This window comes from Pithys albifrons, chromosome 2, assembly GCF_047495875.1.
Source record: "Pithys albifrons albifrons isolate INPA30051 chromosome 2, PitAlb_v1, whole genome shotgun sequence".
NCBI classification, from domain to species: domain Eukaryota; kingdom Metazoa; phylum Chordata; class Aves; order Passeriformes; family Thamnophilidae; genus Pithys; species Pithys albifrons.
The window spans coordinates 74,257,173-74,272,536 of NC_092459.1; the positions used below are offsets into that span (position 1 = coordinate 74,257,173).

Genomic DNA, 15,364 nt, shown 5'->3' on the forward strand with positions numbered 1-15,364 from the left:
TAAAAGATCTGGTGGTTTATATAATTTTATAACAAAGGAAAAAGTATTTTAAAGACAAGTACTACAGAAATGATCAACACAAATATCAAGTACAAGTTTAACATTATCCAGAGCACATGTAATGAATTTCCAAGTTGGAATAAACAATCCGAGCAATCATCTGGGCAGAGACATTGACTTATTCTGTTTTCTTTTTCCTCCTGATTTTCATGATCTGTCCAGCGAGGGTGAAGTGTTAAGAAGTAGATCCACTTTGCAAAGCAAAAGCATCCAGTGTTAGCACGGACATGACACCCAGCAGCACAAAATCCGCACCCTCAAAGTTTCTCTCTCCTAGCACTCCAATCCAATTTCTGGTTATACATACATCAATCACTTTGTTTATAATTGTAGGATGATGAAAACTGATATAAATCATTGGGAGCTGGCAATATATATACTTTTATATATTTATATTTAGAGTCCATCATAGAAAAGTTCATATTCAAATTACCAAGTACACACAGGAGAAAAAAAACAACTTCAAAATGACACTTCTGTTTCTGGAAATGACAAACCGTTACTTCTATGCAAATGGAGTTTTCAAATGATCTTCTCCTAGTAATTTTTCCCACCCTCCCTCCCTCCCACACCCTGTTCCCCACACGTGTTTCTTCAGAGCCTTTTGTTTATCATATGTCAGTTGTTCCTAGAGTTAATTATCTGCTGTGCAAGTAGTAACTGAAGACAAAAGGGAACTCTGAAGTTTGTAGCACGATTCCTTCTTGGTGTGAAGTGATGCCCAATGCCATCTTTGCAGTGCTCCGAGTCCCCTGGATCCCTGGTGTCTGCTTCAGGACTCTACTTTCAGATAAAGGTGGAATACTGAGGTATATAAGTTCCGTGGAAAGTTTTAAGAAATACATCAGTAATTCAATGAAAACTTTGCCCAACGTTTTTCAGTTGAAACAGCATTTTGCTTTTAAGTCCTCCTACTGCTGCAGGTTAAGTGTGAATTTCCACTGTTGTGACAATGAAGGATTGCAGATTTCAACGGTGAGACCACCATTTTTGGCATTTCGGCTGTCTAGACAGAGGTTGCTGCCAACGTGCCTCAGTTTAGAATTGCTTTCAATCTGTTCCCATTTCTGGAAGAGAAAATACAGTTATTGACTTGGAAAGGCAGGAAAAGGAAGAATTCTACATCCTGTCCTTTGAAGTCTTCATAAACTTCCCTGGCTTGTGCCTGGGAATGCCGTGAAAACTGCAGTAACAGTAGCAGTTTAGATAATTCTTGAGTAAGAGTATGTAAGCTCTGGCAAGCCTTGCCAAAATAGCTATTCATTCAGCTAACACTCTATAAGACACACAGAACACACCATGCCATTCTCCTCTACTTCAGAACTTCTCAAACATACTCTCCCACCTTGTTATCTGTGTGAAACCTTCATACTGAAGAAAAAATAAAAATCATAAAATCCATACACATACCACTGCAACACTGAACACAGAGGAGCAAGAAGCATAATCGCTATAGACAACTTTACAGAAACCCAGAAATTTGTCAGACACCTTTCACTTATGCAGAAGACAACCAGTCAATCTGTGCTTGTTGCCTAAGGTAATGTCAAAGACAGAGTAAATTCCAAATACAGGATGTTAAAAAAGAATATTTTTCTTTCATATTTCTGACACACTATGCCCTGTAAACATTATCAAGAAAATCTTGCTTCCTTAGTTTTCTTTTCTGAAAAGTGGCAAGAACACTCTTCTTTCATCAAGGACAGTGTTTCAGTTATCTGTGTGCAAAAATGGAGATGCAGAAGCAAGGAAGCTGGCAGATAACCAGAACTGATGACTTAGCACAAAGAGATGAATTGTTACACAACTAGATCAAAAAGATGGTAGGATTCTGCAAATGTGATTTTCCTCAGGCATGGGAAAAAATGAAGTTACGATACTGCATAAATAAAAATTAATTTAAGGAGTCTAGTGCTGTTATAAAGAGGTCACAACTGAAAAGAAGGAAAGCCAAAGAACATCCTTCTGAGACAGACTACACAATCTTCAAACTTCACTGATTAAGACCTTTGAAAAATACACTGTGGAATACATAATCTATTTCAGAAAACAGATGTGGCAGTTGAAGACAGTTTCACATCAGTGCTGTTGGGTGAAACCTTTACATAAGACCCCTGTTGGGATAGGACCTCTCCATGACAAAAAAGAACAAAAGATTGTCACTGGCTATAAAAAGAAATGCTCAGCACACAAACTTATTCCTGCTGCTCTGCCTAAGTATCATGCATTCTAACTTTACACATACACAAAAACAAGAGTGGAGAGCAGAACCTATAGGAGATATGATCACCAGTGCATGTTCTTGCATTCTCATTCACAGCCCTTGCTTTCCCCACTGTTTGCAGAGGGCAGTCATGACATACTAACCTGTCTGCTGTCGTTTTCCCTACAGCCCTGAAGTTTTATTAGTGAACCAGGTGCTCTGTCCACAACAGTAAGGCACAAATCCATGTGTTTCACTGACTTGTCCTTTGTTAGGGCCCATTCCTACAAAAAAAGAAGTGTACAACATGGCGTATATTAACACATGAACATTCTATCTCTGCATATACAGTACAGGTTAAAGTCCTGTAAATAGCTACACATAAGCATTAGAACAGTTCATTGCTTCCCACAGAGCAGGAGAGGAAAAAAGGTCCTTTTCAAACACAGCAATTCCAACACTTCACTGTCCCCATGTCAGCTCAGGACTGAGCTGGCTGTTTGCTCCCTCTGCTGGCTTCACACAGGTGCAGCAGGCAGTCTCTCGGCCTCAGATGTAAAATATTTGCCCAAACATTTATTTAGCTGTACGTTTATTTTTGTGTGTATACACATGTGTGCGTTTATTACACCTTACCCATATCTTCTGTGTAGGAAGGATTTATGCATACGTGTATATACATACATACACATACATATATATTATATCTCTATACGCACACACACACACATATATATATATATCTATAAAAAGGGATGCAATTACATACATAAAATCCCATAAAGCTTGGTCTGCAGCATCACTGGCCACCCTACTCACACACTGAACAAAGCATATGGACCACAGTGAGGAAATAGTAGTTCTTAATACAATAGAGACCACCAGAAAGCAAAGCACAAGAGGGCTAAACTCAAGGGAGAATGTTCCTTCCTATCCAAGGCAGGAGGTACAACAGAATTTCCATTAAATGCATTTAAATAGGCAACTCTTAAATAGAGAGCAAAGAAAAGCTGTTCTGTATGTAACTGCCCAGTTTGCTGGATCTCAGCATCTTCTCACACAGAATCTGACCTTGCACTGATGTTCAGACTCTTTCTATATGCCTTTCTCCTTCAAATTTGATCTCTAGGATCTCCATTGGTCATTATTTGTCTAACTATTTTTTGAGGAAAGAAGGCACTTGATTAAAGCCACACTAATTATCCAAATCATGCTTGTAACTACTTAAAATGGCACAATTAGCATCTCTCAAGCAAGTAAAGAGGATTTAGTTGTATAATACAAAATCCTAGATATATGGGGCCAAGCCTGGCTACATTTAAATGTCATTTTGCAAGTAAATCAGTGTTTCAGAAATAAATTAAATTACTAATCCTATCCCCTTTTTTAACTTAGTTTTCTGATATCATTACTGAATTTTTGGCTCACATGATTACTTTTATACTTGTCAGATTTAACAATTATTAAATCTCTTTGGGAGCAGATGCCCAGGAAACTATCTGAACCTGTAACTTGAATTACAAGTCATCACCCCTGTGTGGGTCACAAGCCACTGGATGGGTACCATAATCTACAGAATAATGACAACAATGCAAAACAAAACAAAGGCACAGGAATTCTGTGCATCCCTTTATTTGTCCTCCAGACTTTTAAGGTGGTAACTTTTCCTTTTACTCTCAGTATGTTAATCTCAGATGACAACAAAATTACTTGCCTTCTCAGTTCTGTGCAGTTTGTAAAAAGAAGTCAACAAGAATCATTAATAGGCACGTTTTTAGCCACAACTACAGGAACTGAGTTATTTTCAGAGCTCATAAAGAATTACAAATGGCCCTGATTTATCCTGAAAAAAGACAGTTAAAAATACTTCCAGGGACACAGTAAAACTTCTGCCTGCAAACCCTGCAGTCAGAGACAGAGCCTTGAAAGCTTTTAAACATCTTCACCTTTCCATCTAAAGGCTGCAAGAGCCCCAGCCACAAAAGAAATCATGCAAGAAATTAACACCTTTAAAAGCCAAAAGTATGGATTCACACAAGCTCCAAGCTCTGTTGCTGGGACATTTATGTGATGGCCCTTCATGCTGCAAAACATACACTTTCCTCCAGTGATCAAGAACTGTGACTAGCTATAATGGAGATGAGATGAAGCAAGTTCCATCACACCAGAGGAGAAGAAAAACTGCAAGCACTGTATACGATCAGGCACAGGCACAGGAGAGCTCTATGTAACACTGAAAATAAGGACATCTGAGAAAACCTGTTTCAAATCAGAAATATAAAGTTAGTAGAAAACAACTAATCTGAAACCTTCCCTTTGCACCTAAGTGCACTTGGCTTTACCTTTAGCTCTTTATCACAACCCCACATATTGTCAAATACACCACGGTTTATTCAGCCCTTTAGATGTGCACACGCACCACTGAGTTCTACCAGCGTGGGTGAGGGCAGGCACAGGTGGGCAGAAATCCCATTTTTACTTACATTTTGCATTTTAAGTTGTACTGAACATAAGCCAGAGTATACTCTTCAAGTTATAGCAGAAGGTCACCACAGTCTGTAATAGCTGAGGGTTCTTAATGCCAACTCTCCCAAAACATCTTGATAAGAGCAAGGTGCAAAACACAAAGTATAGCTTTAAAGATTGTGGTTTGTTCCCAATCACTCCCCTCTCACGCTGTTGTTTCCTTTCAATACAATATCAGTTCTGCTTGGACATAAAACCTGGTTTTGACCTATTCTGCCTCTTAAGCTGTCTGAATGTCCTCTCAAAGGTACTTGTTCAGAGCAAGTGCACATTGGTTTGTCAAGGTCAGTGTCCCAGAAGATGAGTGTACTTTCATAAAGGTAATTGAAAAAGCATTCACAGATAAATTGTCCTTAATGATAGGAAAAACAGGTACATCTCACATGTTGATTTGAATGCATAGCCATCATATAGGATACATCTTCCAGGAAGTAACTGGCTCATTTTAGGATTCATCTTATTTCAAGGTTTTTCCCTTCTAATTTAAATCAGAGAAAACTTCTGATACTCATGCAAGAGTAGATTTTAATTGGTTAGCCTTCCATTTTAACACTCTAAGTATTAATATAACATTTGATTTATAGTCAGGTTGAATTTGAAAAGAATTTAGTGACAAAGCAGCACACAAAACAGTGAGCACCTATGCATGTATTTCATGAATGATAACTAAGTCACAACTGCATAAATAGATTCTTTGAAATAATTAATGCCCTCATTTACACATCTGACACGTTTGCAATTAGTTTAAGAGTAGGATTAGAATGGATTTGTTGAAACACACCCCTTACTGTGAGTGAACATTCAGACACGTCTGTTTCCTAGAAAAGCCAAATGGGGATTTATGACAGATTTTTTTTACACTCCACTATTGCAAACTGTAAATGACTAACTGGGCATCACAGCAAGGCATTCTTCTATTTTGCTGACCTTAGGCCATATGCCTAATACAATCCAAATATTTTCTTAAGTAAAAATCTTCCCTCCCAAAACAATCAAACACCATTTCATTGAAAAAAGCTTTCTATACAAGTACAAAACTCCCAGGAAGGACGCTACTGGCCTCTAGTGTAAAAGCAAATATTCATAGTGACAAAGGAAGGGGATAATGTGACACACACCAAATGTACCTTTGGGCTCAGATTCTAATCCTGAAAACGCAAAATTCCATTTGAGGGAGAAGCTATTTAGTCATCTATTATAACAACTGATCTGCTGATTTGGGTTCATCTTCCTGTCACCAGGACACAGTAACTGCTTGAGTTAAAAAGCTTAGCTTCACCTTCTATTTTTTTAAGACTTTTACTGTGGAAAACAAGAATTAGTAGCATACAGACCTGGTTTCCCCCGGCATTATGACATTCATAAACTCCAACAACACCATCTGCAAAATGGCCCAAAGTGTCAAGGCAATTGGTACCCTGTTGCAAGGCCCCAAAAGCTATATCTTGATGATCAGGTACCCTAAAAACAAAACCAGAAATACCTGCTTAATTCAGTTGGGGGTTTTTGTTTGTTGTTGTTGTTTTTGTTTTTAAATTTCTTTTACTCCGAGTATTTTTAAGATGAGCGGTTAAGGATGAGTGATGACTTATCTGGAAATCTCAATCATCTTTTGAGGGGAGATAATTATCTGATCATGAACTGATCAAACACAAGTAAACTTGCAAGCTTAGCACACAACTTAAAAAGGTTTGTACCAGAGAATGAAGATAAACATATTAACTCAGCATGAAAATCAAATTAAAGATGACTTATCACTTAAGGTGACTCAAAGCTTAGTGCTATCAGTTAAGGTCATCAAGTTCTTTTGTCTTTCCAGGCAAGGTAGTTTGTGGCAGAAATAGGACATTCTATATTTTTCTCAGACTGTTTTTACTAAAATGTTAAAAAAGGAGTTAGGAATTTTTAAAAAAGAATCAAAGTTTTTCTGATATCTACTCTCCTAAATTGCACATAAATTACACTCATAGTATGGAAATACCTAGGCAAGCCCATTCAGCAAAGAATGGTTGTGGGTAGAGTCCATGAGTTCATATCAAATAGTAAAACAAGGGCATATCAGGGCCTCTAAAAACCTCAGACTAATATGATTATAATAATTTTACCCAGCAGAATGAGCACATGAGGGATGGACACAGAGTAGGATGACATTACACTTCAGTAATGCTTATGGTAGCACATTTTACAGGAGAGCTTGCAAGACACAATTTTTCTGATGAATTAAACAAAACCAAATATCCTCTGGCACTTTTAAGAGAAAATAAAGGAAAACTTACTTCCTCAGCATCATCCTGGTTTATGAGACTCCTTAGTATGTGTGGTTCTGTACATGTTTCACTGGGGCTGTAATAGCTGGTGCTTTTGCATCTCAAGCCTGTATGTCACCAGCAGTTACTGGACTTTACTGACATGAAGTGCCCACAAGGAAAAAAAGCCACGTATCCTTAGAAGCTACAATTACACTGCTACACTATGAACAGACTAGTCTATACACTCACTCAGGTCTGACCAACATAACTATTAATGGACTGTTTAACCAAAACCTTTTTATCCTTTCAAAAAGCATTTCTCATCAAGGAGTTTCCACTAGTTAGGATACATTCCTGTTAGAGAAACTCTTAGCAATGTTATCCCTCGCTTCCCTTTCCTCACCCCCATCCAAAAGTCAGTGATTATCCAGTGACAGGAGACTCAGCCTTTTAGAGCCTTAGGCATCTAATCCTGGTTCACCTAACATACAAGGCCCTCTTATCCGCTGAGTCCCCTTACTTGTACCATATTGAGATTCAGTCTCCTTACTCAAGTAGGCATGTGCTTCGGCAAAGGCAAAAGCTTTAAAGGGTACAGGATACAACAGGATACAGAACAGTGTGCTTTTGAGCAAAAGGCTTATGTAGGAGACTAACTTCTAGGTAAGCTGAGTCCTTTGGACACCATTCACTAAAATATCTGCTACTGCAGCTGTAGTTGCAGTAAGTAGAAAAGGAAAAAGCAACTACTAGGGAATATTTACTCTTTAGGAACAGAACTCATTAAAAAAAAGCAAATAAACCTGCATGAGGCATTGCATTCACAGATGAATTAAAAAACATCCTTTATATCCAAGAAAGGAGAGAGAGAAACCAATAATTTTTGAGTAGGCTAAAAAAGAGAATTACATACTAGTTTCAATCAAAACTCACCGTAACTCAGGATAAACATTTTCAAGATACCACTTGAAGGGTTTGCAGCTAAGTCTCTTTCTGAGTTCCATTCGGCTTTGAATACTAGAAGAGAAAAAGAAGGGGTTTTCAAACTTAGGTTGTTGTCTTCATATATTATGGAATACACAGAAAATTCAAGAACAGTAGAACTGTAGAAATATACCTTAGAGAGGCAACATGAGAGCCAGCACTGCTTTCACCTCAGAAGGTGCTATCTCATGAAGAATAAACAAATCGGGCAAAGATGCACTTGTGACTTACTTGCCATAAGGTACATTCCTGGCTGAAGGCACTGCTGCATAATAGAAATTTTTATACTCATCCATCCAGACTTCTGCTGCCCTGCGTGTATTTCTAGGGACAACCATATAAAACACGTGGGTTACATTTTCTCTCAGAGCAATTAAACCAATTAATCCTCGAGTTGATTTTAATCCTTCCTAATACTACATAGTCAGCTGCTGCAAGCCAGACAGAATAGTCCCTATAAAGGCCCCACATAAGAGAAAACCATTAGAGAGTAACATAACTGAAATAAATGCATCTAGAACAAATTTTATGTCATTTCCACACTCATCACTGCTTCAGGTTTTCATCCAGAACTTAATACACATCTTGGAGTTCTTTCTGCAAGCTTCATGAAACTCACTAGGTTGGTGTTTCGTGGGTATCTTTTGTTGTTGGTTTTTTTTTTTTTGTTTGGTTGGTTTTTTAATAAGAATAACTTAACATAAGACAAATTTAGTGAGTGTTCACCTGGATAAAGCAAGCTAATTGGAGAGATAAAAATCTCAACTGGCAATATTTAATAAAGGCTTTTACCTTTTTGAAAACAGATATGCTAACACAGGAAAGACATTTCCAGTCTTTATCCTATTCCTACCAGCACAGCACTCAAAGTTCCAAAAAGACATAAGCTGCAATGCCGTTTAAAGTTAAGAACCAAAAAAGTTCAAGTCCATAAGTCTGCTGTAGCTGAGATAAGAGAGGAGAAGCAGGAATCAGAAAATATTTTTAATACTTTAAAATTCAACAGAAACTGATTATTGCAACAACTGTGAAAAAAAAACTACCCCAAATGCTTTACTTCTAATCAAACACACCTCTAACTGAAATCCTTTTATTTATGTAACTGGTACCTTTAAATCTCCTTTTGGACTGCAAAAAGGTAATGGCTTCCTTTATCCCCAGCATCCATGTAAAATTCATTTATTCTATTGTTCATAATTTTTGCTTAGAAAATTAAGTCTTATTTCACTTGCAACTGCCATGCTCTGAAGCTTGTTTTGTGTTTGGCAGCAAGTTCACCTAAAGCAAGTAGGATAAACTCACTCAGCCAATAATTTGTTTAATACGTTTTCCAATTACAAATAAGTCAGAATAAAGTGAGGAATCTTGCAGGCTGCTGAAAAAGAAGAATGTGGGGAACAAAAATGTAACTAGACAGACCTGAATAAATTTTTTTGTTTGAGAACTGATTTTTTTCTTGCAAATTCCTTTTGAATTTTTGTAAGCAAAATCCCACTCAATTCAGATTAGAAGCTATGCCAGTTTATCTTCACTTGCAGTCTCTCAGGCCTGTGTCAGTGTTAATCACTCAGCACCTGCCCCTCTTGCTTGCTCAGCAACCAAGTTGGCTGCCCACAAGCTAAACAGATTTTGGTGGTGAGAGGGCACTGTGGGCACTGTGTAGATGCTGAGAACTGCCTACACTAGTAAGGCCCCAAAGAAGGCAGGGTGCTGAGGAGCACAGCACAGGGTGCCCTTAATGCTGAGCCACAGTTTATGAAAGCAAGCACCAAGCAACCAGGTAGCTTTGCACAGAGCAGACTGCAAGACTTACTGGCTTGTCTGAAGTGGTGTATTAAGGCAGTGCATAGTGGTCTAACAGATCCTGCCACACAAGCTGTATCTGCCCACACCACACAGCCAGGATGTGGTCTCCTCTCTCATCGAACAGGACTCCCAGTCTCTCATCCAGAATTACCAGTTTGTTTTGGCTGCCAAAAGGCAGTGCATACTGCTAAATTTAGGATGCTTACCCAGAGCAGTCCAGAACAAATTGCACAGTTAAGGGACAGATGATGGCATAAGCCAACAACTCCCAACAGCAAGACCAGCACAGATTTCATGCATGAAATTTCTTGGCACCATGGTCCTACACATATCTGATATCATCTTACAAGGATATCCCATTACATTAGGTTTTACATTCCTGCATTGCTATAATTAATTTTAAAGCATTCCGGTTTATTGGTTTGACATCAAGAGAGGTGATTGAGGAGCAAACCTTCAGCTACACAACTTGTCAACCCTGCTTTTAAGCAATACACAACTCATCTATGTACATTCAAAACTAATTCCATTTCAACAAAGAATGTTAATGGCATTTCAGAATTTGTAACAGCTGGACAAATAAGGACAAAGGTAATAATGAACCACTTTCAGAGAAGGGCAGATGTGGAAAGGGATCTGGAAAGGGTAAGAACCCAAGACACTAGTTTGCAGGCTTCACCGGTCCTCATCTTTCAAGTACATCTGAGATCTCTTTGCAAAGTCATTTTGAACACAAATGACTTTAAAAAAAATTTGTCACAGTGATCAAATTACAAAGATGATTTGACTTCAAAACAAAATCCAAAAGCTTTAATCCCAGTATGAATGCAGAATCTTCAACCTCTGCTAATATGATGCATTTCTGGTGTCTGCTGTATCCTTGCATGCATTTAGCCTCACCTTTTTCCTACTTTTCTACTGAGCTATGTTTAAGTATCTATTATCATCAGAAGAAAAGCAGCATCTTGGCAAAACCCCAAAGACGGAAAAGCTACAGGAATGGGAAAACGGCACAGTATATTTATATATTTAGTTATTAATTTTATTAATCATGCTCCTTGTTATGACACTCATTTCAAAACCTTGTGAAATTAAAAGTCGCATCCTAAGCCTATATAATGCGCTTTAATTGGTACTACCATCATGATGCACATGACAAGTGTTGGAACAGAGAGGTGATGTATGGAGGATATTTCATCTCTAGCTTTTGTTTTCCCATAAGTACTATTACTCATTTTTCACTGCAGCATAAAACATAGATATCACAGAATAGGGCAACAGGAAAAAAACCTACTGTATCTACTGGAAGAAAGAGGACAGTGACTTTATTTTAGCAGACTATTGAATTCATTAAAGTCACCTTGGTGGCATAATCAGCATGGAAGGGAAGAACTACACCCTAAGGAGATTCCTCAGCGTAAAGTGAATCACAAGTCCAAAAATACCAGCAGCTTAGAACATTCTTATGAATTTAAGAACATCTGCACTCTCTGTGTTGCTTCATGTTAAACAGTTTGGGCTCCATATCGCTTCAAGGGTAAAGAAACAGTTTTATTTCCAGCTCTTAACCCACAGAATCCTTAGCTGAGACATGTACTTCTTCAGCCTCCTGAGCATCAAGCATTCTCTAAACTAAAACCTACAGTGATTCTTCAGCTACAGCTGATACAGCCTTAATCGAAATGTCCACCATACAGTCAGGTAATAATTTTAACCCATTAATTAGAAAACACTACAAACAAAAATCAGCACTGCTATTCTCACTTTAAAGAAGAGAAACTGAGGAGATAGCTCAGCATTTCAGCTACTGCTATGCATTGTACCAACAGCAAAAATAACTGGCATATTAATCTAAGCCCTTAAAACTGCAGTTTCTTAGGTCTGCAGAAAAGGCATTTTTAAACATAGCACAGGAAAGGCAAATATGAGGAGAATGAACTTGCCAACAGACTGGCACAAATACCAGAATTGGTCTACATAATCATTTGCCTCTCCGTTACTGATCATGTATTAACAAAAAGCAAGCAAAGCATATTCATAACTTTGTGTATTCTGGCTCTTAGTGAATAATGAAACTGTTTCTATAAAATGAAGTTTTATGATACAGTTCTGAAAATAAAACCCTCTTTAACACCAAATAAACACAAAGTGCTCAATATTGATGAAATGCCAAGCTAAGCATTTCCTTCTTTTACAGATTCTCAGTCTGTATCCATTAGAAGTTTCCCCTCTTTCAACTCTGAGATTCTTCTATCAATCTATGTAGCTGCCTCAAAGTCATTAATTTATTTTTAATTAATATTTTTCTATGGTAGATAATACTGCAAATATTTCTAAAGACGAAGATCTCTAGAATGAAATTACTGCCACCTGCTGATCATCTGAAGAAACATGAAACGCTACTATTTAGCTGAAGACTTAACAGTTACCTTGCAAAGACAGTACCACTCCCTCCGGGAAATGTGTAAGGATGCTGTTTGCGGAATACATGGCCCACTCTGCTGCAAGGGATGATTTCTAGGCTCCCACCACATTGCCAAACTCTGAATGAGATCTCTGAAATAAAAACACAAACGAAAGACCAACATCATAAAACACTAATTTTGTAGCATACTATCTACAGAGAAGTCTTTCAGTGATTATTGCTGAAAAGATCAGTAAGGCAGTTTTCTGATAAATTCTAAGATAAACAAAGGCATACTTGAGTATTTATTATTCAGCAAGCTCATGAGAAATAATTAGATTAACCAGAAGCAAAACTGCATGTCTTCTCTTAAATGAAGTTGCCAGCATTCCCCAAATCCATAAACCACGCTGCAATTTGCCAGAGTGATTAAAGTGTATGTGTTACTATTACTGTGCTTTATCTGAAGGGTAAACAACAGTATGTGCACTTAACAGATTAAGTAATGATCTAGTTTATAATAGAATTTTTGAGCTGAAGATGGAATAACACCGTGGACAAAAATCAAGGCATAATAAAACAAACAATAGCTTCAATCTGATAACTCATAGCAGATAAGCAAACACTCCCAAACACTGGCCATGGAAGGAATTATATCAAATCAATTTTGACTTGAAGATAGTCCAAATAAAGACACAACATCCATAAATTGAAAGTTATGGACAGTACACTTTTAACCAAACCAGTGACCTGAGCCAGCTAGTGATGACAGGTAGGTCTAAAAAATATACACTTTTCTCAAGTATGACCTTTGATAGCAGAAGTCATCTAGTGCTGACAGAGAATTTTTCCTCATTCATTTCAACTAAGTGAAATAAGAAAGATGCTTCCAGTAGCACTGTTTCAATGTTGATTAGTCCCCCTTTAGTCCAGCAGCTGTTACTAGATAGCCTTAGTTTCAAGCCTCTTCATAATCACTCTTTCCACAGATTTAAAAAAAAATGTTTGTCTAAAAAAATAAAAATAAACACATAAATAAATGAGATGCTGTGATTTCAACTGTTGACAGTGCAAGTTAATTGCATTTCTTCTTGATGGTCTCTGCTTTTACAAGGATCACTTCCTATTTGTTTTACTTCAGTGACAAATTCTGCTGCGCAGGGGCCAATTAAGTATATTCATTAGACAGTTAATATAGTCCAATTTATAGATAGATCATCCTCCAAAATATGAATCATAATATTGCCCTTGACAGCAACTTAGTGTCTTGATTTTCCAGTTGAATTTACATGGGACAACAGGAAAAACTCATTTTTCAAGCCAAGATGACATTCTCTCTGTACATTTTTCAGAGCACTGACTTCAGTATTGCATCTCTTATTCTGAGAATGGGAGAGAAAGAGAATCACAGTAAATGATTGGTTGCTGTTTCTATTGAAGAAGTTAAAAACAAAAATGCTTTTGTTACTACAAGAATAAATTACCCATGTATTGAACACTTTAGGCTTTTCCATGTCTAGCTCAAATCTGGTCCTATACTGCTCAAATCATGAAACGAAAGGAGTAATAACTTTCTTGTACTACTTTGAAGCATTATTTATGGAGTTCTGCTATAAAGTTCATACAGTTATCAGCCCAACATGAAGAATGCTGCAATCAGTAAGAACAGCTTAGTGAAAGAAGACAAAAAGAATCTGATCAAAGACAAAGGTTTTTGCATTAGACAAGCAAGTGGAGACTAAATGCTTGAAATATAGTATCAGACTTATTTAAGTATTAGTAAATACAAGCCTCTGAAACAGATTAACTGACATTCTGGTTAAACATAAAGGTCAGTTCAGTATGCCTCAAGCTCATTTTTTTAAATGATTCATCTGAAGGTTTAATTCAAAAAGTCACTGTCGTCTATTAAATGTATGGAGACATTGAAATTGTATTTTTGTTTTACAAGTAAGTTACAAATATTTTGTGTCAAATTTTTTTATTATTCATAGTTTCCTTTACTGTGTACATTAATGCCATTAATTCTCCTTCCATAAATTCCCAGACATGCAAGCTTACACACATACTTTCCAGCACCCTAAATTCTGAAGCAGCTCAAAAAAAGGGAAAATTTGACAAATAGTTCTATGGGAAAGACAGAAAAAGACTAGCATACAGGGAGAAGGAAACTAATTCTTATTTGCACCAATATGGCTTCTAAAACCTGCATGGATTTTGAAAGAAAGAAGAATATACAGCAACTAAAACTCAAAACACCCCCACTTTGAGCAACCTGGTCTGGTGGAAAGTCTCCCTGTCCACAGCAGGAGGGGTGGAATTAGATGATGTTCAAGCCAAATCATTCCATTATTCTGTGAAACTCCCTTAAACCATCTTTTTTTCCATACTCACACAGCAGGAGAAAGAATGTTACTATTGTAATAATTTCAGTGGACATAGTTCTTTAATTGAAAAGGCAGCATGTAAAAATTCTTTATGAGATTATGTTACACCTCTCTAACAGATTTGTTCTATGTATTATAGTGTGACATCAGTAGAGAAGGCAGGGAATGTCCTACTCATTCCCTGATTTTAACAAAATTAATACGAAAAACAAAGGTTTTCAAATTAGACTCCAACGTTCTAATGGTCCACCCCATTCTCCAGTGTGCTTGGATTCTCCAAGGCTTAACAAAAAGCAACATAAAGATGCCAAGAACTAGAGTTTATGAATTTAAGACTGAACTAACCTTCATCCACGTTTTGCAGAGCAAGCACATGTTATCAGTCACATTCAGCAACAGTCTGAAAATATGTCCATCTTCATGGGACTTTGCCCAATTTAGGCAAAATACCACAGGCCCATCTTGAAATTTGTCAAATTGAGACTATACTAACATGCAAACAAAATCTCAAACACTGCTCTGAAAGAAAAATGCTAACTTTTATAAAAATAATATAATGTGGAAAATTATTTTGCAAGTCCATCGAGCAGTTTACTTGCATGTAACACTGCTTCACCAATCCAGAGATACACCTGAGAGTAAAGAGGCCTGACAAGTGTCCATGTGGAATTCTAAACTGTACATCACAGATTTCCAGTATCTGGTGCATGTGCCATTTATTGCCAGTTAAATTGTATGCCATGTG

At 37.3% G+C, this 15,364-nt stretch overlaps 1 protein-coding gene across 2 annotated transcripts in view; it reads right to left on the reverse strand.

Annotated features, from left to right (window-relative positions):
• Positions 1 to 631: 631 nt before the first annotated feature.
• Positions 632 to 15,364, reverse strand: part of GALNT2 (polypeptide N-acetylgalactosaminyltransferase 2) — a 100,719-nt gene continuing 85,986 nt past the window's right edge. The window contains exons 11-16 of one of the 2 annotated variants that reach the window (XM_071549533.1): positions 12,258 to 12,384; positions 8,254 to 8,346; positions 7,972 to 8,055; positions 6,124 to 6,250; positions 2,428 to 2,547; positions 632 to 1,127 (exon numbers count right to left, since the gene is read on the reverse strand). In XM_071549533.1, the coding sequence (XP_071405634.1) occupies positions 972 to 1,127; positions 2,428 to 2,547; positions 6,124 to 6,250; positions 7,972 to 8,055; positions 8,254 to 8,346; positions 12,258 to 12,384 (707 nt within the window). In that variant the 3' untranslated portion in view covers positions 632 to 971. Of the gene's footprint in view, positions 1,128 to 2,427; positions 2,548 to 4,746; positions 4,863 to 6,123; positions 6,251 to 7,971; positions 8,056 to 8,253; positions 8,347 to 12,257; positions 12,385 to 15,364 lie in introns of those variants that run through there. The other variant, XR_011697173.1, reaches the window with a different exon arrangement.